Source organism: Astyanax mexicanus, chromosome 1 (assembly GCF_023375975.1).
Source record: "Astyanax mexicanus isolate ESR-SI-001 chromosome 1, AstMex3_surface, whole genome shotgun sequence".
Classification (NCBI taxonomy): Eukaryota; Metazoa; Chordata; class Actinopteri; order Characiformes; family Acestrorhamphidae; genus Astyanax; species Astyanax mexicanus.
In genome coordinates, this window is record NC_064408.1 from 78,420,279 (window position 1) to 78,446,689 (window position 26,411).

The following is a 26,411-nucleotide window of genomic DNA, read 5'->3' on the forward strand; positions in this document are numbered from 1 at the left end:
GAAAACGTAAAAAAATAAAATAAAATAAAACAAACAAACAAACTAAAAAAAAAAAAAAACGTAGAATAACAGTTCCGGCTAACTGCTGCTCTTATAATAACATTTAAGAACATGGCAAAAAACTAATTTATGTAATTCACGTAAAAATGAAGTTACTGTAAAAAAAAGTGACTTCCTATTTAAAAAGCAACAGAAGTTGTTCATTTGTAAAATTTCTAACACATTTATGGTGTTTTTACTCACTTTTTTCTCTCCCACAACTCTAATCCTTTACAGCTTCAAAAACATGTATTATGCAAATTAGGCGATGATGTCATTTAGCGACTTCTAGCGACTTTTAGGACAGCCAATAGCTACTTTCCTTACTGAGGAGTTGGCAACACTGGTGCTGTCCATACATATATACACAGACACTTTATACATACACAAAAACATAATTAAACAAGTAAGGGTTTATCTTCCTTAATCTTTAGTTCGTAATCTTGATTTATGCTGTATGAATATGCGTGGGGCTGGGTTGCGAAATTAATTTGGCGCAATTACGTACTTTAAGGGATACGGACGCCTCAAACCTCGTTTTCACGGCAAGTATGTCTTTCCAAATCACAGTTCTTGCGTGAGATATTCCGCACGCGCATTTCAGGCCTGTTTTTATGCGTATGCACCCTTTATAAATGAGGCCCCTGGTCACACAAAAAAAAAAGCAAGCAACATCGAGGTTGGTGATGTAATCGCTGTGGCATAGAGGAGAAGTCACGGCCGACTTATCCCATGGCTTCTGGCATGTCAATGTATTTTTTAAACTGTTGTCTCGTCTATATCCCAACGTTTTCATACGGTTGCATCTTTTCATTCTTGTTTTATTCATGTATACTTACCAAAACACTAGACAAGTATTTTATTAAATTAAGGTGTGCATGTTTGAAGGGGAAACCGTGCAGTTACTATAGGATTTGGGATGAGTGTTTTATTAATGCAGCTCATTTGAGTTTATGTCCACCAGGTGGTGCTGTAGTCACACTGAACTGTGAAGTAACTGAAAAAAAAGGTAGTAACACATGTGCAAGCATATTCTTCATATAGCTATATAAAATACCAATATAAAAAGTGACAGCTTTGGTAAGATTTCGGTAAGAATGTGCAATTGCACAGAGCACACTTAAAAGTACTTTTAAAACATGGATTGTAGTGCAGTTTCATTTCAGAGTGAATGAATCTGGTGATTTTAGTGAGAACATTGTCAGCTCTCTTCAGTTCTAGTTCTGTCTTTTTTTTTTGTTTAACAATGCGTAAATAAGTGAACAAAGGCTGAGTTTGCCGTTAAAACTAGCTCTAGTAGCAGCAAGATGCTTGTTAGTGTAACCGGCGAAAGTTGTTAAATCCAGAAAAAAGCTCCTGAGACTTACCAAAATGAGTATATTTGGCAATGCAGGAATGGTAGCAGAAAAACACAAAAAATATACTACACAAACTTTTCTACAGATTTTATTTCAAGCCATTCTTATCACACCAGTTCTTATGGAGCCTAAAGTAGTGCATGATTTTGTGGGGTTGGAGCAAATAAAATTTAATGAATAAACTAAAATAAGACGTTTAGGGAGTTTCTGAGGATCAATTAGAAAACCACTGATTTAGAGGAAGACCAAATTCTCCACTATCACCTACTACAATCAACCACTTATCATGAAATGTAAATGCTGGTTCTCGTTCTGTAGTATGTTTTTATTGTTGTTACATATATATTTCATGGGTGCTAATTTGTTCTCATCTTACAAAGAGTATACAAAGCAAGTTCACTGCAAAATAACACATCTGAAGCACAGTCCTCCTTTAGTCCTTCAGCCTGAAATTGCACTTTGAGGTAAAAAAAAAAAAGGAGCACCCACGCTTACAGAACTTTAAATGGAAGAAAATATATCAACCCATTTTATAACTATGGTGTTTCTTAAGACGCTTTGCCTATGCCCCAAGAACTGGGACGAATTAAGTAAAGAACATTATATTTCATAAGTCATAGCTGGTTTTTGCATCGCAACAGATCATTTGATTAACAGTTAATTGAATTGTCTCTTTTTGTTCAATATATATGATGACAGACAATACACCAGCTTTTCCTGCCAGTCATGGAAGAAGTGCTGAGTGTGCACCAGCTAGCCTTGTCCTTCAGGTGTTACTGCTCCATCTTGGTAGTCACTGTTATACGGGTAGTAATAGAGATCGTGTCGGACAGCCATTAAAAGGCCGGGCAGTCCTCTGCGGCCTCCGAGTTGGGAGGAGAAAACTACGTTGGGAATGGAGTCTTTCCCTGCAGGGTGTGGAGAGGGGATGGTCCTGAGAAGATGCCCATCTCTAAGACTCCACAGACGGGTGTAGCAGTCCTGGCCCACTGAAAACAATTTTTTTTTAATATAAAACACTGATATACTGGACAATTAGTAGAAGCATAAAAACAACTTCATTTGTTTGATACAGTATGAATTGTAAAACATTCTTAAAATAGAAATTACTCATCTCATTATTAGAAAGATAATACATCATTAAATCAAATGACAGGATTTACCAAAAAATACAAGGTGAATATGGGTGGGCAATATGGCCCTAAAATAATATCTTTATATTTAATTTTATTTTTGCGATAATGATAATCTTGGCTATATGACAAAACTTAAAAAAAAAAAAAAAAAAAAAAAACATTGAGAAAAAAAATCAAGACTACACAACTGCATCAAGATAAAAAATTATTTGTTTATTATTGCATTCGATAAGATATGGCATACCCCTAACTGAAATATTAAAAAATACAAGAAATGTATCAGATTTGTCAAGGAAGACAATGATGCAGAATGTCATGATACTAATAATAATGCACTCCAAATATCTCCATATATCCAGGATTAAACAGATTTATTCTGTCTCTAGTTAATATATAAAGGAAAATGAAAACAGTGTTAATTTTTCTTTTGCTAAAAACGGGGTAGGTCAAATGGCACGATATTTCAGGGTATAATATCGTTCACGATATTCAAAATTGTTGGTGATATTGTGTACGATACGATATGGCACAGCCCTACAGGTGAGGGGTTTAAATCATCTGCAATGTTGGGACACTTTGTGGACAATGCATTAACTTATATTAATATAGTGATTGAAATGGTAACAACTGGGATTTTAAAAGATATATGATTAAAAAAAAAAACTTACCTGCTAGCAGCAGCCCCTCTTGCTCACTAAGGTGAAGAGGCAGATAGGCGTACTCATTGTGGTGACCTTCATACTGCTTTACTGACCGTCTTACACGAATGTCCCACAGCTTAATCTGATGAGAGAAAATGTAATACAGTAATACAGCCTGTGCACATCAAATATTTTGAGCAGAGCTGTGTATTGGCAAGAACTTCTATTACAAGGATTATGATTACACTAAGACAATATATTGCATTTTTCTAACAATTTAATAAAAAACTAATTTTATAGCATTAAAACAAAACACCTCCATATGAATAAAATATGTGTACAAGAAAAGTTAGCTTTTTATGCAGTTTGAAATAAAAGATCTGGAAACAAAACTGCTATTAAGCAGTCGGGTTTAAACACAACACAAAATGAACCTTTGTCTGCCACCAATCTTTACATTTAAACTAGGCGTGTCACGATTCTCTAAATCCTCAATTTGATTTCATTTCCAATTTTAGGGTCACGATTCGATTCGATTCTCGAATGCCTATGCCAGTTTTAGATTAGTATATGGTCAGTCATTGGTTTGAGTTATCAAATATTATAATATCTTGTTTCAAAAGGTGGGCTTGATATAAGTGATGCAAAGTGATACAAGTGATCTGTGATACACCACATGAGGCACTAATGGTCAAATTTAAATAATTTAAATAAGATATATATGTAATGCCATCTAGTGGCTTTTTTTGGTAGCAGCAGTGTGTACTATTAAAACAGCAATGTGCAACATAACAAAATAAATAATACAAAAAATACAGGAACAGTCATGTACAAAATAATAGAACAATTAGAGCCTTAACAAACTGAACTCTATCCTACTATAACAGTTAAACATGAAAAATAAGTCTCGGTCCCAGAGAATGACAAGTATTTTTCTTTAACAAAGATATATTATTAACTTTATCTGAGAGAAAGATGCTCCTTAAGGTACCAAAACTATAAACATTTTTGAGGCTAGACAAAACAACTGTTATTTTTATATTTTCAAGTTTTTCTTTAAGAAGATAAGAATGTGTCCACATTCTCTGGAGAAAGGGCTGCTCTTTCAGCAGTCACAATGTTCGCAGCGTCGGCTACAGTGTGCTGCGCCATTTGCGTAGTGCTCGCGCGTGCTTGCGTAGCTTAGAGGCAGGGATCGTCGATCCTCTTTTTGACTTCGATGCTCGAAACCATGACATAATTTCGATCGATTTTGATGAAATATCGAAATCGTGAAACCCCTAATGTAAACTATTACATAATATACTATAGTGTGTATTTAAAGACAGTACTGCAAAACACAATAAAAGAGATGCTTCAAATATATATATAGTATTTTTATTTGAAACAGTGGCACTTGTTTCAGGAGTATCAGTAGCAAAAGGAGCCTCTCAGAAACTGACCTTTCCCAGCATATCAGCAGCAAGGAGGTAGTTTTCATCCTGCAGGAGACGGACGGAGGTCACGGCAGAGTCCTGATAGAAGCGGCAGGTTTTCCAGCTGTGATCCCGTCCTCTGCCGCGCTGCCTCAGGTCAATGCTGAAGATTTCCCCCGAACGACAGCCATTAAAGAGCACAGGAGCCTAACACAAACAGCACACTGATTAAACCTATATGGAACAGGTACTCTGCAAAATAACATACCATCAACGCTCATTCCTAAAGCCTGTATAATAAATCATAAGGACGGAATTTATGGATTTTGGAGAATAAATTTGGAGCACAGCACCATAACAGCGCAATGAAGAAAAATGTGCCCTGAGGCAAGATGTTCATGCCATCATGATAAATCACATCACAGTATGCTTTTCTTAGTGCATCATGAGTTTCATCAGTAATTCTAGAGAACAGTGAACTAACTGCATGAACTGCACGAATCATAAAAACATCTTTAGGCCAATTTTAGAGTCTGTAAACAAATCAACCAGATATACTGCACAGTTACTTCTTGATTACATGATAGTTTGTTAGGTCCTTTCCTTATTTCATGACCTAATTACTTCATATATATTTAGTTCAGTTTTCTTCATAGCTTTGTGCAAATAAATGTGTTTTTTCTGTTGTAAAGATAAATTCTGTCATATTCGACTTATCTGCATACCTGAGACAATGTAACCACATCTAAATAATAATGTTGTTGCTTTTTTCCCCCATTTGACACCTGAGAGTGCTCCTACTCACTCTAAGTGCAAACTGCTGAGCCAGAACGTCACTGCCAGTGCCGTACATCTGTCTTCGGCCCGTCACCGCATCAGTCACAATGACATGCCGCGAAAGACCTAAAGGGACATTCAATTATTAGATGTCAGTTCAGTGCCTGAGGTATAACACATGACACATGGCCAGAGAGAAAAACTCACCGGTACTGAAGGTTTTATCTGCCTGTGGATTCAGGCACCAGGCACAAGACCAGGCTGTAGAGATCTTAAAGCTGCAAAGCATTCCAGGCTGGTCTTATTTTACAAAAAAGGATGCAGTAGAATGTAAATCTCAATGTAAACAAATTACTTACTGGATTCACAGTAATAGTTTAAGCAACTGAAAATGACTCAAGACTTTGCTCACCAGGATTGGAGTTACTGAACAGAGAAGCAGGCAATAAACTGACGCAGCCTGGAGTCTGAGATATACCCACTAAACACAATCTAAGATGACTTATCAGGAAAATAAAGATTTATACCATTAGTTATAATCGTTACCGATGTGTCATAGCTAACATATTGATTAAAACAAAGTAGGTAATGCCTTTTTGGGAACTTTGGACTATACTACACTTGGGTGTTATGTGAAACATTCAGCAAATTTGTAACAAAAAACACAAAGCAGAAATACAATAAACTGTGGGAGCACACCTTTAAATTCTTTGACGGCCAATGCAGGAAAGTACGACAACACTGTAATCAGAATCCTTCAGAAAAATATATATATCTTTTTTATCATTTGTGAAAACACAACATTGCAATAGCCTACATTCTCAACTTTGGTTTTGACAAAGGTGGAGTAGTTTCTCTGCTCTTCTAGTGTTTTGGTCTTCTGATTTTACAGATTTTAAGGGTAACTGAAGTTTCGATACAGCACCTATGTAGATACAACATCATGGCGGTACGCAGGCCTAGCATCCCCACGGAGGAGCAGCCCCACGGAGGAGCAGCCCCACGGAGGAGCAGCCCCACGGAGGAGCAGCCTAGTTAACCCACTGGTTATATATTGTAGCACCATGTAGGCTCTCAACTCCAAGTTGTCATTGCATCACTTTTCCAATATGACAGGAATATCCCCTTGGGGCTTCTTCTTACAATAGTCTTACACCTTTTAGGACTGTGATTTTACATTGAGAGGAGAGCAACTCTGGTGAAACACAGACAACATTTATAAGACATACTCTATGCATTTACTCTGGGGGCTCTGAGGAGCCTGATTGACCTAAATAGAAAGAAACATCAGATTTAGCTTTCCAAAAGTTTTAAAGCACAAATTAACAATTAAGAAGGATACAGGACGTGAGAGTCTGAATGAGTTACAGAAGCCCAGCACACAGAATTCACCTGAAAGAAAAGGGGGGAATAAATAAATAATAATAAAAAAAAACAATAGTACATTGTTCATTTCCCCACCTTCGCTATTGGGCATGTACTATAGGGTGTACACATTTTACTATATAATCTAGCTCACCTTGCGATTAGTGAAGTAAAGGTTATCACACATCTCCACAGACAGAGAGCCCTTCCTGCAGCCACGGAAGTTCATAATGCCGTACTTGCAGCCTCCATGTGACACATCATTTACTGTGAACACCTGCTCACAAGACGAGTCTGCCTATGGAGGAAGGTTTAAAATAATGCATGGCAAAGATGTAAACATTCAAAGAATCAATCAAAGAACTTAATACTTAAAAAGACAACCCTGAGACCCTCAAGTCTTTTGTTCACATAAAAAAAACTGTAAAATTTGTAAATGATTAAAACATAGTAACTAAACATATGCTACAGATATTTTTTACAAGATTATAAAGTTTATTATGTCCCTCTAGAATTTAATTTGTCAATTGGGAAAAAGCATAGAACTCACCACAATAAGGCAAAAGTTGTCAGTATTCGGGCAGCTTGAGTCAGAGCTCTGCACCTCCAGTTTGTGACGCTTCATCTCACTGACCTTCACCTCATGGACCAGCCTGAAAAAGACAATAGTGTTTATTATTTTATTATATTATTATTAATTTTGTCTTGATATAATTGTTTTGTTTATGTATAGGTTTATAATGTTATATCTTTTTAAATGTTAACTCTGAGAGAGCCCTGCACAAGAATTCCTATGTGTCTAGACCAGAGGTGTAGCAGCAAATTCTGGGCCCTGTAGACTCTCAATGTCAGTGGGCCCCAATGTAGTAATCCAATGTGGTAATCCAATGTATATGCAACAGCTAAAAAATGATGCACATTCCTTTAAATATGCGTTTCAATTTATTTCCATTGAGTTATTGTTTGAGTTGTGAGCTTCTGTTATGACAGTACCAGTAACCTAGCTGATGTGTGGAGAAAAATTTCCAACAATACTGTACCTGCTATAAGAGCTTGGAGACAGCAGGCCCAGATGCCGCCTCTGCAACAGCAATGCAGTGTTAAGCCCAGTCCGAGGAGCTTTCTGTTTAGAGGTTTAGAAGATTTGGTCAGACAAGTTGGAACACAACATATATAACTAATCAGTTGTTTGAAGACGGATATAATTAGGTATGCTTACGCTTGAATGGAATAGGAACTCTGTTTTTACCAAACCACCTAACCAACTAAAAGCTCACCTTAATCGGCTGCTCATCCTCCTCAAGCAGCCTGGACCGCTTCTTCTCTTGCTCCTTCATGTCCAGCATCTCCTTTGTTAATGGATTGCAGTCGTTGTGACCAGGCAAAAGCCGGAAGTAGCGATTTTTCTCTGGGTCAAAGTAGAACCCTGGCAACTCTGTGAATGAACCAATAATGTGAGAACCGATGTCTATCTGCCGCATCTAAAGAATATAACCAATTATTAGAACTTGTATTTAGTAAAACAGAATACATACTGACTTATGTCTCTTGGATTTTAATGTATGTTTTAACCTGTACAACTCAACTCCAGTGATTTCTGCAGATTTCTTTTTTTCCATGGTATTCCAAAAAGATGTGAAGATATGATGAATTCAACAGAAGGTCACGTAACAGTTTTATATTTCCAAAAAAATAACAATTTCTGTGTCAAGAAAGTAAAACAAGGCAAAGAAAAATCAAGCTTTATTAAACTGATGAGTGCAAACCTGGAGCAGCTGCAGGGGCTCTTGATGAGGAAGCAGTGTCTTGGTCTGAACTGGTCTCTGCTGCTCTGGGAGAAGGCCCCGCTGTTGTACTGTCCCAGCTGCACATCAACAAAACACATTACAGATAATGACACAATCCAAACCTCTTAATTTCTCACACTGTAATACAGAAATGGCATATTTGTCTACTCAATTTAAATAATTAAAAACAAAGGTTAGCTGAATAGCTCATTTTGCGTCAGTTAACCAGATCTAGATTACATTAAACAGATTAAAATATGTTATTTTCAAATGGTGATTCACAACTGACATTTAATTGTAGACTAAGACTAGGCTTAATCTATGGAGCTCAAGAAAAATAAATATATACTAGTGCATCTAAAAAAAAATGACATGGCTCTCCAAACCATCATTGACCATCAGTGAATTTTGCAATTAATTTGGAAATTAAGGAGCAGAGTCTGGATGAAGAGTGGAGAGGCACACAGTCTAAGCTGCTTGAGGTCTAGTGTGAAGTTTCTACAATCAGTGATGGTTTGGAGAGACATGTCTTCTGCTGGTGTTGCTCCACTGGGTTATTTCAAGTCTAAAGTCAGTGCAGTGTTTCCCCAGAAAATCTTACAGCACTTCATTCTTCCCTCTGCTGACAAATTGTGAACTTATGAAGATGTGGATTTTATTTTCCAGCAGGACTTGACACACCACCCACACTGACAAAATTACCAACAGGTCTTAATAATATTCACATTATACAGATTTTTTAGTTTTTGTTGGCTGTAAGCCATAATCATCAACAATAAAATAAATAAATGCTTAAAATAAATCACTCTGTGTATAATACATCTATATAATATATGAGCTTCACAATTTGAGCTGAAATAAAGTAACTTTTCATTGGTATTCTAATTTTTTGAGATGCTATAATACACGGGTCCAAAAGTACTCATACACTCACTGTAATGTGTGAATTCAGCTGCTGACACAGGTGCTCAACTAAGCACACAACAGTACTCCCTAAAAAGCAGATGCTGTTACTAGGGCTGGACCCGAATATTCGGGTATTGGGATATTCGTTCGTTGAGTAGGTATTCGGTTTTTAATTTTGGTATTCGGATATTCGTTTTTTTTCTCCTTTCCAGAGTTCCACCTCACTCTAACCACTTCTGTTTTCGCGGGTCCCGTCAGAATATCTTGCGCGTGGGACAGAACTGAACTGTTATTGGCTGGAGCGGGAGTTTAATCCAGACGATGCGGGAGCAAATTAATAAATAGTTAAGAAAACTGTAATAATTGTAAAAAAAAAAACCTAAAGAAAACTCTCAACGCGCAGGATGGACCGACACACACACGCACACACCGATGGTGTTTGGACTGGGGTAAGGAACGGGACCGCACTATTCAGCGCTGCTGTTTTAATAAATATATAAGTAAATTTGAAGCATTAAATGTAGTTTATTTAATTTATATTAGGAACGTGGGGCGGGAGCGGCAGAAATGTGTATGTGGCGGGCGGGCGCGGGATTAAAAGAAGCAATTTTTTTGCGGCGCGGTAACGAGACAGAAACGCGGGAGCGTGGAAGAGTGGGTTTAAAAATCAGTCTTACGCAGACCTCTATTATACATGATAAAAAAAAAATGCAGGCTCTTCGAAACTGATTTATATAATAAAACGTAAGGGGTAATGTGGCAACAGTAGGGGCTAAATCGGTTACAAAAGCCTGGCCTACAAAAATGATGTCTGAACGAATTTCCTCTTATCTAATATAATTTAAAATGGTTTAAAAATATAAAATAATTTCTAAGCAAACGAAATATTTAATATTGAGCTTATAGCCCAAGTGCAAAAATACAAAATCAGTAATACGGCTATGCCCTGCACAATCCTTAAACCGAAATAGACCAAGTACAATAACGTCATTAACAATGACTTTCCTCTTCTCTAATATAATTTAACATGGTTTAAAAATATAAAATAATTTCTAAACAAACGAAATATTTAATATTGAGCTTATAGCCCAAGTGCAAAAATACAAAATCAGTAATATGCCCTGCACAATCCTTTAACCGAAATAGACCAAGTACAGTTTACAATGACTGTCCTCTAATATAATCAACAATGTTTAAGAATATAAAATACTTCCTGAACAAACGTTTTTTTTTTTTTTTTTTTTAAGCAAATAGCCTAAGTGTGAAAACACAAACAGCAATTTACTGGGCTGGCTTGCGCAGCGGAGAAACCGTGCAGCAGCAGCCTCCTAGCCTGCTTATGCAGCGGATAAGCCGCGGTGTGGGGCAGCAGAAATTCCGGGATGAAAACACAAAGAAATCTGGGCTAAAAACACAGAAAAAATATGGGGTGAAAACACAAAAATCCGGGATAAAAACACCAAAAATCCGGGGTGAATATGTCTCGTCGGTCAGAGCAAATTGGACATTTTTCAGTGGATTAAATGGGCCGTGATTTGCTTTTTTTTTTTTTTTTTACCTCTTTTTTTAAAAAACGAATATTCGAAAATTCGCTTCGAATCAGTGCCGAATATCCGGAGCTCAAAAAACGCTATTCGGGCCAGCCCTAGCTGTTACTGGGAGACACAGTTCACCCATTAAAACCTTTGGCTTCAGGCAGTAGTCATTCAGTGTAGCTGAACAGCAATGCATTAACAGGTTAGCACTTATTTTAGGGGAAAATGATAACTAGAGCAGATGTTTTACCCATCCTCGTGACTTCTGCCAGTGGAATGATCTCTCCTCCAGTCTGCTCGACGATAATGATGGTGAAGCTGGTGTTTTCCCCTTCCTCGCCAATTTCGTCTCCCCATTTCTCGTATTCATATGTAATGAGAGGCACTGAGGTAAGAACAGCTACAAGCTCACACGTCCAGCCCGCTGACCATGAAGAAACATGGATAAGGCACGTCTGAGCATTAGCGAACTTAGTTAGCTACATTGAATAGGATAGATAGGTTAGCTAGTCAGTCAGCTAGCCTGCTAGCACCTAAACGACTACCACGTAGCTAGTGGTAGTACACGTGGCAGCCCATGTTTTTTAGCTTGGTTCCACAGATTCCGCACACTTTAAGCCTCACTTTAACTCTTTAACTCGCTGTTTTATTCCCGAGTGTGACTGTTTTCCACCAAACAACTTCTTCACCCGCTCACATAAACAAACACACACGGGTATTGTACTTCCTGCCTCGGACAGCGGCGTTTCCTCGTGTGGCTCAGCGAACACCCCGCCTACTAAGCGCTTATTGGTTGTTTCACCAAAAATATGTATAATTTAATCACGGGATTGGATATCTGAGATGTCAATCACAGCAGAGGACGGTGTAAAAGGGCCACAGACCGTTGGTAAAAAACAAAAGATTAAGTCGTTTATTTTCCAAAAAAATATGAAATGAGTTGATGGATAAGTTAATATAAGAGATATCATGTATGCACCAAAAAAACATGAAAAAAAAAAAAAAAATATATATATATATATATCTAGAGAGAGAATTTAATATATTCTTAAATTGATTTAATTATTTTTGTTTGTTTTAAAAATATGTAATGAAGTGTCTGCTGATAAGTTCAATCAAATGTTATTTTTTATTAATCTAATTATTTATCTCTTAAGTTGACAGTTTTAAGGTAGTCTGTTCACTTTATTGTAAATTATTTTAGTTTGTTTTAATTAAATCTTTTTTTTTTGTTTGTTTGTGTTTTAATCTATCTTGCATATCAATCACCCACTCAGTCAGCTTTCACACGGAAAAAAAAAATTAGGGAAACCCTCTTTTTAATGCATTTTTAATGCAGGGACTGATAAACAAATCAATAAAAAATATGGCATTTAAAAAAAATAAGATTTAAATAAAAATTATTAAAAATAAAATGATAAGTGAACAGGCTAACTTAAAGCAGTCAAATTAAGGGATACATAATTAGATTAATACAAAATAACATGCTTGACCATATCATGATACATTTTATCACATTTCTGTGAAACAAACAAAAAACATCTAATCAATTTAAGTATATTTTACATTATATTTATACGAACACATATAATATAGCTATATAAATGTATGTGCTTTTGTTACAGTTTTGACATATTTAAGCCACGCCCCTATCTTAAATTATTTTATTGTATTGGGCGTATCTGCTGATTCTTTTTCATAAGGGTCCCAAAGACGTCTGAGATTTTGAATACTGGGCTACAGCGTGGCAGGATGGCGACTCTCACTCGGACGTAAGTAATAAAATACAAAATGTATTTTATCGTTTTTTAAACGTTTGTATTTTAGTTAGGAGCGTATTATCTCCAGTTATTATCGTCCTGCCTGCGGTGGACAACGCCGTTTCCTCGTGTGGCTCAGCGAACGTCCCGCCTACTTAGCGTTAATTGGTTGGTTCACCAAAATATGTATCATTCCATCATACGATTGGTTTTGTGCGATGTCAATCACAGCATTGAACGGGACGAGAGGGACAATAACACGGAGCGCTTTTATATGTTGTAATTTACCTGTCGTGGACAGAGAGTAAAGACTATAGGTTAACTAACTTAATGTTAAATAAATTGATGCGGTAATGAAAACCTTTTTTAAAATAAAAAGGCAAACATGCATGAAAAATATGAACATTCAGCATATATACCGTGCAACATATGCATAAATATATGACTATATACCAGCAGACACTGCACTTCTCTAACTATATTTCTGTAAAAATATCGGGATATCTGATCAAAACGAGCTAAAAGGCGTTAAAAAATAAAGCGTGTATAAAAATATCACGTATCTGGAACGTAAAGATGTATGGGTTTTTGTTAGGGTTTTGACAGCTTCCCTAAGCCACGCCCACGTCTTAAATCCCTTTATTGTATTGGCCAAACTGCTGGACACTGAGGTCCGTATTGGTTGTTTTTTTTTCATAAGGGTCCCAAAGAAGTCTGAGATTTTGAATATTGGGTTACAGTGTGGCAAAATGGCGACTGTCATTCAGAATCCACTAAAAGCGTAAGTAGTAAAATGGATATATACATTTATGTATGTGTTGTGGTTTTGTAAATATGTGTGTGTGTGTGTTTCGGCGGGGGCGTGTGTATCGCAGTTACAGAGCCCGGTTATTGAGCTGCTGCTGAAGGAGCGGGTTTTTATCCCGCAGATTCGGAGCTGATGTTTGATTTGAGGGTCTGTGAGATGTGAGCAGTCTGCGCGCTGCTGCCCAGCACTAGTTTCAGTCTTCGTGTGAGTGTGAGTGTGCTTATGTGCTGCATGGTGATGTGCAGGTCGGTTAGACAGGGGGTTGATTGTAAGTTCCAGGATTTCTTACCTGCGTGTTTCTGCACTTCTTCTTCTTCTTCATTACAGCAGCGCTGTGACTGTAGTTAACTAGTTACTGGTCCTGTCTCACAGCCCGGCCGCCGTTCCTCATCAGCGGGTGTAGAATAAGTGAGATGTAGTAACAGAGGTGACCGGGAGCTCGTTTACTGGTCGCTCTATACAGCTCTGGAAAAAAATAAGATTGCACTTCAGTTTCTGAATCAGTTTCTCTGATTTTGCTATTTATAGATTTATGTTTGAGTAAAATGAACATTGTTGTTTTATTCTATAAACTGCGGACAGCATTTCTCCCAAATTCCAAAAAAAATATTGTCATTTAGAGCATTTATTTGCAAAAAATGAGAAATGGCCGAAACAACAAAAAAGATGCAGAGCTTTCAGATCTTAAATAATGCAAAGGAAACAAGTTCATATTTATAACGTTTTAAGAGTTCAGAAATCAATATTAGCTGGAACAACCCTGGTTTTTAATGACATTTTTATGCATCTTGGCATGTTCTCCTCCACCAGTCTTACACACTGCTTTTGGATAACTTTATGCCACTCCTGATGCAAAAAATCAAGCAGTTCAGCTTGGTTTGATGGCTTGTGATCATCTATCTTTCTCTTGATTATATTCCAGGTTATCAATTTGATAAAATCAAAGAAATTCATCCTTTTTCAGTGGTCCCTTATTTTCTTCCAGGGCTGTGTGTGTACAGTGTTGGTGTTTAAAGTTGTAGGAGGACGTGGGGAATGTTCTCAGGTCTGATATTAGTCCTGCTCTGATCAATGACATTTTTTTACAGGCTGAAAAACAGCCAAAAAGTATTTTTTATAAAGTGTTATATTAGTATAGTGGTATATCTTTATATAGTGTTATATTATTTTGGCTGAGTGAAACCTCAGTGGACTCAAGTGAGATAAACTAGCGTTAACCTGCACACAGTGGGAGTATCATACAAATATATTCATATTTGCAAAAGTTGAAAAGTAATTCAGTAACTGTTAATCACTGAACTGCATGATACTCTATTTAAAACTTGATCAAATAAAATGTGTGTACTAATGTGTGTAATAATTAAGTAATGTTGAAAAAGTAAGCAACTAAGCCATGGGTTAAGTGGCATTAAAAACGTATAGGATTTATATAAATAAATGCACTGAAACTGCATAAACTCTGAATAAAAGACAGGAAAACCCTAAAATAGAACTTAGGGGGAGTTACACATAATTAGAATAACTTTGTTAAATAATACATACCTAACTGCATATTTATATATTGGTATAAATGAAAATGTGTATGTTTCTGCAGTGTGAAGTTAAATACACCACATAGCAGTATCATGATTTCTGTTGTTGTCTGCAGAATGTATCCAGTATTACACTGGACTGCAGAAAATATAATTCACTAAAATGATTTATTATTAATCACTGAACCACATGGCTCCCTATAAAAAGTGTAAAATATCATGTGAGGTGCCTGTGGGTTAAACAACATATAAAACTATCCTTAGATCCCCTCAGGTTCCTCATGAGTTTTAACAGCCTACACCATTTAATTTAGTAAACTGCTCTTGGGTTCATTTTAAAATACTAATTCCAGGCTGTTTACCTTTTAATTAATGATTACACTGATTTTAATTTAGGTTGAATCTTAAAGAAATATATTTCTTAAGTAAACCATGTTGATCTGCCATGCTTTACAATGAACTCCTTGCCCAGTGTTATAGTGATTCTGTACAGCATATTTTTAAAATATACACCACTGTTCAAAAGTGTGAAATCACGTTTCTTTAATAATAGAAAAAATAGAGATGAAAAAAATTAAATTATTATATCATATTAGGTCAAGTGGTATAAAATTAAGTATAAAGTATTAAGTTGCACTGAAATGAATTAATATCTATAAAATATTTAAAGTAAATATCTTAAATGTGTTTAAAATGTTGAGCAAAAATGTGTAAAACCTGACAGAAAATTATTCTAAATAGGTTTAAGCTATCACTATATTTGTTTCATTATATGAATTATTTTAATAATTTTAATAAAGAAACCTTTTATCCTTAAAATCTTTCAAATGTCTTCTTTTCCACCAGAAATGTAAAATAATCATATGACACATTCAATATCATAGTAATATTTGACATATTTTGCTATATATATTAAAATCATATTGCAATGTTGCTAAATCTTTAGGTTTACAATTATGGTATTATGTTATGTCATTTTGTTCCATCCAAAACCATGACATTAATATAAACGGTGTCTGACCTAAAGTCCTGACCCCTGTGTGACAGATCACCTACAATTAGACGTGTATTTATCAGCTCGAGACACTTCTGTTCTGCTCCTCCACACTATACACAGAAAGGTCATTAACTATATATCCAAAATGGCATGTGTGGATTTATCATTGGGGGTGTGTGGACGATGTATTGTGGGGCAGCACTGTCTGTGAGCGGCAGGGTGGTGCAGATTACACACACACACACACACACACACCCAGGATCCTTCAGGACCCATCTGTTCTGAGGAGCCGTCTTATAGAGGTGTCACACCGCAAGAGAGAGGGAGACCCATCTGCTCAAAGAATTGGGACACACTCGCTTTATACACACACCCCATGCACCCATATAAACACACACATACACAAACAGTAAACATACATGCCCTAAAAGGGACATTTAGGTGGGGAAGCACAGATGGGAGCACTGAATTATACAAGTTTTCACATATGTATAATATACACACGTCACACACCCATTCACAGCCAATACACATAAAATCCATACATATTTCTATACACATATATACAGTATCTCTCAAAAGTGAGTATGGTACACCCCTCACATTTTTGTAAATGTTTTATTATATCTTTTCGTGAGACAACACTGAAGATATGAAACTTTAATATAATGTAAAGTAGTCTGTAGATAGTAGTAAAGTAGTACAGCTTGTATAACAGTGTAAAATAAGTCACGCATTTTTCCTCCCCGGTGTCATGTAAATTGTTAGTTACAAGGTCTCAGATGTGAACAAAGAGCAGGTGTGTTAAATTTGGAGAATTTGGGCACTCAAGCTCAACATAGCACCTCATGGCAAAGAAATCTCTGAGGATCGGAAAAAAAGTATTGTTGCGATATATAAAGATGGCCTAGGCTATACGAAGATTGCCAAGACCCTGAAACTGAGATACAGCATGATGGCCAAGGTCATACAGCAGTTTAATATGATGGGTTCCACTCAGAGAAGGCCTCCCCAGGGTCACCCAAAGATGTTGAGTCAGCAAGTTCAGCGTAATATTCAAGGTTGGATTTTAAAAGTAGACGAATGAGTGCTGCCTGCATTGCTGCAAAGGGTTAAAGGGGTGGGGGGTCAGCTTGTCAATGCTCAGACCGTACGCATCACACTGTTTGTTGTCCCAGAAGGTGGCCTCTTCTAAAGATGATACACAAGAAAGCTTGCAAACATATTGCAAAAGACAAGCAGACTAAGGACACAGATTACTGGAACCGTGTCCTGTGGTCTGATGAGAAAAAGGTATTTGGTTCAGATGGTGTCAAGCGTATGTAGTGACAACCAGGTGAGGAGAACAAAGACAATTGTGTTTTGTCTACAGTTAAGCATAGTGGTGGGAGTGTCATAGTTATATTAAAACTATTATAAAGATCTTTAAAACTAATCCATTCATTATGTAGTTACGCAATTTAAATAATTTGATCTTATATTTACAAAAATAATAATTATTAAGGTAAAGCACACTTTTGGATCATTTGTACCTTACAATAACAGCCTCATGGCTACACTGAGATTTGGTCACTATATGTTGTCTTACTTACAATATTGCCTTACTTACAATATATTGAATCAAACCCCTGTATTGTGAAACATGTTCTATCACCAAGTTCTTGCCAATACTACACCAGTGTAGTGTTAAAGCTCTTTGTAACAGAATTACAAAGCCACCACCAATGCTATGAGTGTTTAACTGTATTGTCATTAGCTATTAGCATTTTAGCTTAGTAAAATAGAAGGCTTCATAATCCTGTCTAAGTAGGCAGCGTTTCTTACATTTCAGACACAGTCAGTGGTTCAGAATGAATGGACAAACAGAAAATAAAAAAAGAACTTGGAATAAAATCTCATTACATTAAAGTTAATAGTGTTTTCTTCATTTCCTTCTTTAAATAAAGTTACCATTGTTTTTGAGACAGGACATATTGTTGTGCCAACAATGATGTAAGTGGCCATAAGCAGAGAGTCAGGTGGGGTACATTTTGTTCTACATAGATTAAAGGGGTAATAGGAGGGGGGAGCTATTGGGGGTTAGGTTGTGTGTACGTGTGTGCATGGGGGGAAGTGGGGGGATATTGGCTGTTTGTTGGAGTCTCCACCCCTCCCCCCTTGTTGCGTGTGAGTGGCTTGATGGGGGAATTGTCTGTCTGGATAAATTTTGGTCTTTATATCAGCAGCGAACTGAAAACACAGGAGCCTGAGATCCTTTGTGTGTGTAGAGGCAGAAAGAATAACTGGGGCTTGTGCCAATAAAATGAACACACCGCTATGCCCCCTTTTCCTGCACTACACATGGAGCCTGCACATTTGCTTTGTGTGCGTGAGTGTGGTTTTTATAAATTTTTACTGTACTGCGCTCACCAAGGCTCTAGTAATAACTTCACTCTGAGCTCCAAGATCCGCTTCAGGGCTTAAAAAACCAAAGAGGAGAAATGAAACAAAACAAACTAAAAACGTCTGTCTACTCCATCTAACCCCACCCCCTCCTCTTCTATTCTTTTCCCCGTCTGCTGAAAAGCGGAGTGTGGCAGAGCCTGGGGTGAACATGACCTCTGGCCTCATCCTCCTTTTCTTGACAAGCTTATGAAAAAAACCTTTTCCAGCAGCTCCTGAACCTCCATGCTTTCGCTTGTTCTGAGTCGTGCCCCCTCACTTACAGCTCCTTCCTTTTTTTTCCAAAGCAGTGGGGTTTCCTCCATACAATGTGGATAATATCCCAAAAGGGGCAGTACACTGTGGGTGCTGTGGGGAGGGGGCAGTTCTGGTGTAGGCTGGTTAGACTGTCACAGACTGAATGTGACCTAACTCCCCAAACAACCATTTAAAAAATGTTAGAGGGCATAGCCTGCCCTGGCTGCGTATGTTTGTTAGAGAAATATTTTTCTGCTATTTCTGAACCTAGCTAATCTCAGCCACAGTAGTTAACATATAGCTTACATCAGCTGGAGTACTGAACATCTCATTAACACCAGATAGAGTAGGTAACATCTAGCTTACCTTGGCTAGAGTACTTAACATCTAATTAACATCAGCTAGAGCAGTTAACATCTAATGAACACCAGATACAGCAGTTAACATCTATCTTACATCAACTAGAGTAGTTAACATCTAATTTGCACCAGATAACTTTTTTTTTATTATGTGCACCAGCACAAAAGTTAGATGCACCCAGATTTTCGACTGCATCACATTTAACACCACAGTTTTACAGGTACACTTTTGGCAAGGTTCTGTAATTAACATTAGTCAGTAACAGATGCTGTAAATAATCTATAAGAACTAAAGGCTAATTTTGTATAGTTTGATGCAGCTTTATTCGCGTAAATGACAAAGAATTCATAGCAGACAGTCACACATGTGAGATGTTATTTTCAGGAGTAACTAACTAACTAACTAACTAACTAACTTACATCAGCTAGATTAGTTAAAATAGCTAGAGTAGTAACTATCTAACTAATATTAGGTAGAGTAGTTAACATCTAACAGACTTAAGCTAGAGCAGTTAACATCTAACTAAAATCAGCTAGAGTAGTTAAAATAGCTAGAGTAGTAACTATCTAACTAATATTAGCTAGAGTAGTTAACAAAGCTAGAGTAGTTAACATCTAACTAAATTTAGTTAGAGTAGTTAACATCTAACTAACATCAGCTAGAATAGTCATCAGAGTTGTTTACATCTACCATACCTCATGTAGAGTAGTTACCAGCTGGCTAACATCAACTAAAGTAGATACCACCTGGCTTGCATCAGTTAGAGTAGTTAGCATCTGGCTAACATCAGCTAGAGTGGTTAATAATTAACTAAAATAATCTAGAGCAGTTAATTTCGAAGAGTAAATGAACTTCTAACCAACATCAGCTAATGTTTAGGCAGTGATGGGTATTTCAGTGTAACTCACTGTAGCAGTGTAACACTTTATTTAGTATCAGTACAGTGGTAGTGTACAGGCAAACGCAAACATATTTCATAAAGTTTATGACATGGCAGATGCCCCGAAAAAAACATTGAGAGAATGTCGTAGATGTTCAGTAAAATACATATATCTCCAAAACAGCGACTTTACAGGGAAGAAATAAGTCTATCTTAACTTGTAAAATAGTACTTAATGTGCATAGCATTGTATCATTTGAAGTATATACCAGAGCTTATATAAACCAGTTACATTGCCTAATGCCACATGCCAACATCCACTTGAAAACACAGAAAAAGAACTGACCAAAAATGCTGATTTAAATGTAAACAGAAAAGCAGAGAAAAGCCACATTACCGTATCATAAGTATCTGGATGTGTGTGGATAGCGCACGGTTTTATGAAACAGAAAACTTGTTAAATAAATAATCTTTACAAATGGTGTTTCCTTTATTTATTACAAATTACAAGACCTGCAGTATTTACTTTGACAAAAAGTCAAGTTAAATACCGTTGAGTTTATTTTATTATTTTTGAAAGTAAATGCTAAAACCACAAGTACACACAAATGAACCAGAGCAAGATGAACAGACACTCACAACATTAAGGAATGCAGGATTTATGCCGTTCTGAGCCTCTGTAGGAGTTTTTAAGCGCTTTGCAGAGGAACTCTGATGGTCTCACTACTGCATGAATACATTTCCTATTACAGAATTAATTAATTAGGGGTCACTATCAGATCTTAAATTAAATCTCTGGATGTTCTGGAGGACTGTCTCTGTGCGGTGCACATTCATCAGACGTCATTATTTTAATTAGCAATATCATCAGAGAATCGCTTGTCACAAATTAGGCAGCCTTCTGTTCCAAAGTGCTGCTCGCGGTTCTAATGACTCTGCAGCAGCACAAATGAATTAATAGTCACCTGGATTAATGAGTGTGTAATGAGTCTAAAACTGTAGACTTCTTTTTTTCAATCCCCAAACTCTCTGTTTAGATTTAATACAGGTCTGATCAGTTAAAGATAGACAGATGTCAATAATATTTAATAGTGCAACTGTGTTTCATCATATTAGTGCTGTTGTACAAAAACATTGCATAACCATTTTTGTCTATTTTAATTTTTTGGCATAGTTTTATCCTACAGGTGTAGACACATCTGTGTCAGCATTAGGTGCAACTTAAAGTATCTGAATTTAGCATTTATTATAAGAGTTGTCCACAAATAGTTGGACATACACTGTGTATCTGAGATGTTTGTGCAGGGCTTATTTTATATATTTCATACTTCTGCAATATTAGCTTTGCTGCAAACAAAACACAGACAATATGCTTCGCAGCCGTGGTTTAATATCTTCGGTGAATGAGCACAGGGTTGTGTATACATTAAATATCTGGTTGCTGTGCAGACAAAGGACATGTTTTAAAGAGAACTACACTGAGGAATGCTGAGAGATCAGGTTGCGAGAGAAAACATCTAAACATTAGGAATATCTTAACATGTAGAGAGAAAGAGGGAAAGCTCACTGTGTCATCTTCGTACTAAGCACTTTGTACTTTGGGAAACTGACCCCAGTTTAGTTGCATGAGGAAACATATCTGTTATGTGTGAATAATTCAAATTCAAAAACATCCAGTATAAAAATGCTTAGATTAGCTCAACTTTTCTTCACAGTAAATTTCCAACGTTAAACACAGTGTTAATGTAATACTAGTAGTAAAACACCATAGCACTATACATACATATACCCACCCCATGTTTAATGCTAGGCATGAGATAGAGGAGTATAAAGCCCCTCAGCATCGAGCTGTGGAGCAGTGGAACTCTGTTTTCTGCAATGGTGGAGTTCCATTGAATATTATCAGGATGAGCTGGGGAGTTGGTGAGGTTGAAGACACTAAGTCGCTATGACATTATGAAACACTAAGTCATTACTATGAAACACTAAGTTGTTATTATGAGACATTAAGTAGCTATTATGAGACACTAAGACATTATTATGAGACACTAAGTTGTTAATATGAGATACTAAATTGGGATTATGAGATATTAAGTCATTATTATGAGATTGATAGTCATAATTATGATATTCTAATTTAATATTATGAGATTTTTAATCATTATTATGAGATTCATAGTCATAATAATTCGATTCTGACACATTTTTTACATTCAAGTGATTATTATGAGATTCTTGATCATTATTATGAGATTTACAGTCATTATTATGATGTTCCTAGTCATAATTATGAGATTCTGACATAATTTATGTTTTTCCATTCAAGTCATTACTTGAATGGAAAATTATGAGATTCAAATTCATTATTAAGAGATTCTTAATCATTATTACGAGATTCATTGTCATTATTGAGATTTCTAGTTATAAGTATGATGTTCCTAGTCATAATTATGAGATTCATATTCATTATTATGAGATTCTTAATCATTATTAAGAAATTTTAAGTCATTATTATGAGATACTAAGTCATAATTATGAGATCTTATAAGAATGACTTTCTATCTCATACTTATGCTTGAAGGACCCTTAATTTTTCGAAAATAGGCTTACATACCCTGCTCTGTAGAAACGGTTACTCCACAAAAACAGAATACACTCTTTTAAACCCATATGATGATGTAGTTTTGTGTATTGGTGTAGTGGCTGTTGTTAAATGCTCCTTTAAATCATGGTAAAGGTGTGTTGAGGGCACTTGGTTGAGCATTTCCTGGTAAGTCAATGGGTTTGAGCGGACTGAATAACCGTTATACAATACCTCCCTGAAGAGAAGGAGAAAGTGATTGGAAGAACACTTCTGCTTGACGACATTGCATAAGAACGCTTTGTTCCTCCCTTCCCTTAGAGATTTTCAGTCAAAACGCTGTATGTGTGTTCATGGTGAGACCATATTCATATTGCGACTGCGGGGGCGCAGGGCCCATGTTCAATTTAAATTCAGCCCTGATTGTCGTAGTGCTATGCATATGGATCGCAAAGGGAACAACAGTACTTTTAGACACACCTCCCTAAGCTAATGATTATTCAGCCACACTTGTCTAAAGAGAGACCCTTAAAATCCTCCAAGAGGTCTATTTGAATATGAAAAGGCTTTTCCTCCTCTGAGCAGAAGAGGCCTCAGTGCTGCACAGCTGAACCACGCTTTAGGTCAGTAACGGCTGCTTCACATTGGATCAGCAGACACTAAACATTGCCCTCTGTACAAGCGTTCTGTAGCTGTTGAGATGACAGGAGTGTAAACAGAGCCGTTCTGCTGGGTCTTTAAAATCTCACACACTGCACAGACTATCAGCGACACATAACGTTTTATTTTACCTCAGTTTTATACACAGGTTTACTATAAGTAGCAACTGAAAAAGTTACCTTAGCTTAAAAGCTCGGAAGATCCATTCATGAATTGCTTAAAGGTCTTTAGATTTGGGTTTTAAAAAGCATTTACATTGGAATGCTGAGTATTATAGGAATATGTTTTTTTCCCCATTAAATGTTGGTATTTTTTGTTTTTTTCTTTGAAACTAATGTAGCTAATCAGCAATCATCAATTAGTCAGTGCTGCGTTTTAAGGAAAATGAGACTTGGTAGGTCCAAACAATCCGTATACAAAGAAACTGTATTTAAGGTGGTTGCTGCTTCTGTTTTTAGCTTTGCAATGTACAGAGTATGCTGTACTCAATATTTTTTTTGTCTGAACAGCAAGACAAATTCAAATTATTCAAGGATAAGGACAAAGTATCAAAAGAAAATAATTCAAGCAAGAAATGAAACGAGAATCAGAAAGACAGATCATGGAGCCACCTCCTCTTAACAGTACACTTATATACCTTGAAAAGAGTGTGACAGCGTCTATACATGAAGTAATTTTCTTTAGTCTTTAGCTGCCTGTTCATGCAAGATATTACTTAAAAAAAAGATTTTGAGCTTCCCACTGGGGTCGAGAGCTTGTACACCCCCCTTGACACATGTAGCCCAAAAAACAGGAATCGAAATTTGCACGTACCAGGAAAATAAAGATAGAATTATCAATTTAGATATTTAGATAACAATGCTGTAAATCATAATGGACCATTGGGTGGCCCCCATCTGTTTCTGTTTAAGTTACACTTAAAGCACATAAATTGAGCATATCCTAACATTGTGCTGTAATGCAGGTGAACACATCCATTCATGATCTATCTGGGATTTGAGGTCCCACGTATTTCCCAGGGTTCTAATGACCATATGCTTACATCAGGGATCAGGAGTAAAACACATAATGTAGAACACACAAACAAGTAATAGATTGCCTTGCCAAAAATAAAAAAGCCTCCATAAACAGGTAACACACTCGTTGGATATTTCATTGGACCGCCTTTAGCTTTGATTTAGCTTTTGATTCTCTGTGGCATTATGTTAATAAGCTTCTGCAGTGTCACAAGATTTATTTCAATCCAGTGTTGCATTAATTTTTCACCAAGATCTTGCAGCATTGATGATGGTAGAGTCTGACCAACCGCTGCACAAAGTCTTCTCCAGCACATCCCAAAGATTCTCAATGAGGTTAAGGTCTGGACTCTGTGGTGAACAATCCATGAGTGAAAATGATGATCTCATGCTCCCTGAATCACTCTTTCACAATTCCAGACCCATGAATCCTGACATTGTCATCTTGGAATATGAATGTATCATCAGGAAAGAAAAAATCTATTGATGGAATAACCTGTTCTATATTCAGTATACTCAGGTAGTCAGCTGACCTCATTCTTTCAGCACATACTGTTACTGAACCAAGACCTGACCAACTGCAGCATCAACCCCACATAATTTACTTACATCCAGGTGAAGACTTTTTTTGGCCAGGCAGTGTATAATGGATAACAAATGATCAAATTGAGGGAAATTAATTAGCCAGGAATAAAATACTAATTGGATAATCAATAAAAGAAATAATATAATTCTGATTAGATAATCATTATGGATTTCATCCATAGTGCCCATAGCTCAGTGAACCCATTTATAACTGGTCACTTCATGTGTGTTACTGTTAAGTAAATATCAGAATTATATCTGGATTAAAACAAACCACATAAAAATGCAAGTGTAAACATACCCATGACATGTGCTCTGGGATGCATTTGAGCCACATTTATAGCAGTGTAATCTTTCTCTCCAAGACCCATTAAACAATACAAACTCCTCCCCAAGCAGTATCTTACATCATTACTAAATTAATTAGTCAGTATAAACCTCCAAAGTGTTTGCTTTCCCCCAAGTTCCCCCCAAAATAAATGACCGCATAAAAAAAAAAACTGGTTGCAGCAGGATGAGAAGATTTGAATATTCTGCCATGCTGCAATTAGATTTCACTTTGAAAATGTTAGAGATAGCTAGGTCCTGTGCCATCTGTGCCTCAAGGGGTCTGAGCTGAGGGATGTAGACAAAATATTAAACAGGTGGTTTTAATATTAGGGTGGATTGCTGTAATTTAAAACACTGATCCTAAACATTGATTCCAGTTGTTTGTTACCTTTTGCTTATACAACTATTTGTTAGCTACATTAGCTTTATAATTCCAGCACTAAACCAAACATGCCTACTGTCATGTCTGGGGGACCACACTTGATGTATGTGTGGGGTGTGGAGGTTGTATTCTTTTAGTCTTTTAAACCCTTCATTTTAGAAGCCACAGTTCCATGAATGAGGAACAGAATGAGAGTAGAGTTTTGCTGGTTGTGTAGGCTGAGCCGAACTGTGGGACATCAGTGATCATTGAGTCTTGTTTTTGTTTTTTTTTTTGCTTTGAGATGAAGTTGATAAAGGGACATCAGATGCTAATATGACCATTTTTTCTCTTTCATCTACTAAACCCTAAGGTCTTGTTTGGGATGGAGGAATGTGGTCCTAGAACAACACCAAAGAGCCAAAGCGTCAAAAGACTTTCAGAATGTAGTAGTTAGTAGTGGGTGAACTGATCACTGGCGTTTCATTTCAGACATGGAAATAATGCAACAGGAAATGTATTCATTCTGGGAGGTAGAGATGAGGGGAAGCAAAGATCTACCAATGTTAAACAGGAAATCTTTCATTTTTGTTTAGATATGAAGAGAACAAATGAAAAGAGCTCTGATTAGACCACACATTTGGGCAAGTCTGCTTGCTTAGCTTATTATCACATTATTGTACCCCACTTTACTTTCATGCTCCAGAGTGAAATCCCACCTTCCTACCTGTTTACTTTCAGTATCTCACTCTCTCTCACTGGTTCTGTCTCTCTCTCTCTCTGAACACTAGAGCCTTTGTGTCCCGCTGTAGAGTCAGAGTATTCCTCTTTGTCCAGCCCAACATTCCTCACATAACTGTGCATCCTCTAACCCTGAACAGGGCTGATCTAATCGTGACAGGA

The 26,411-nt window shown here is 36.7% G+C and overlaps 2 protein-coding genes across 6 annotated transcripts in view; one reads left to right on the plus strand and one right to left on the minus strand.

Moving 5' to 3' along the window:
• Positions 1 to 1,469: 1,469 nt before the first annotated feature.
• wdr21 (WD repeat domain 21) lies at positions 1,470 to 11,735 on the minus strand. 2 transcript variants are annotated; one of them, XM_022663300.2, is made up of 13 exons: positions 11,210 to 11,735; positions 8,498 to 8,595; positions 8,009 to 8,166; positions 7,772 to 7,854; positions 7,282 to 7,384; positions 6,886 to 7,029; positions 6,709 to 6,758; positions 5,779 to 5,858; positions 5,574 to 5,666; positions 5,395 to 5,492; positions 4,617 to 4,796; positions 3,202 to 3,316; positions 1,470 to 2,386 (listed from the first exon to the last, which is right to left on the minus strand). In XM_022663300.2, the coding sequence occupies exons 1-13, from the start codon at positions 11,314 to 11,316 to the stop codon at positions 2,151 to 2,153; spliced, it is 1,545 nt and encodes a 514-aa protein (XP_022519021.2). In that variant the 5' UTR covers positions 11,317 to 11,735; the 3' UTR covers positions 1,470 to 2,150. The 2 variants fall into 2 exon arrangements, with proteins under 2 accessions (XP_022519021.2, XP_049339673.1); XM_049483716.1 differs by lacking the exons at positions 7,772 to 7,854; positions 8,009 to 8,166; positions 8,498 to 8,595; positions 11,210 to 11,735 and having other exon boundaries at positions 6,886 to 7,025; positions 7,282 to 7,372.
• An 888-nt stretch (positions 11,736 to 12,623) lies between these two features.
• dpf3 (double PHD fingers 3) overlaps positions 12,624 to 26,411 on the plus strand; it is a 48,195-nt gene continuing 34,407 nt past the window's right edge. The window contains exons 1-2 of one of the 4 annotated variants that reach the window (XR_452898.3): positions 12,632 to 12,731; positions 13,420 to 13,500. Coding sequence is in view for 3 of the 4 variants with exons in the window: in XM_022663289.2 (XP_022519010.1) it covers positions 12,712 to 12,731; positions 13,420 to 13,500 (101 nt within the window). In the remaining variant the exon portion in view is untranslated. Of the gene's footprint in view, positions 12,732 to 13,419; positions 13,501 to 26,411 lie in introns of all 4 variants that reach the window. The other 3 variants (XM_022663289.2, XM_015600801.3, XM_007231515.4) reach the window with 3 other exon arrangements.

Excerpts from the sequence above, each read along its gene's own strand:
- wdr21 (XM_022663300.2), bottom strand. The coding sequence starts at position 11,316 with ATGGGGAGACGAAATTGGCGAGGAAGGGGAAAACACCAGCTTCACCAT. Across the intron at positions 5,859-6,708 it reads CATTCAGACTCTCACGTCCT|ATTGTGTTTAGTGGGTATAT; the intron begins GTATCCTTCTTA and ends AAGTCATCTTAG. Across the intron at positions 2,387-3,201 it reads AGAGGGGCTGCTGCTAGCAG|TGGGCCAGGACTGCTACACC; the intron begins GTAAGTTTTTTT and ends AATTGTTTTCAG.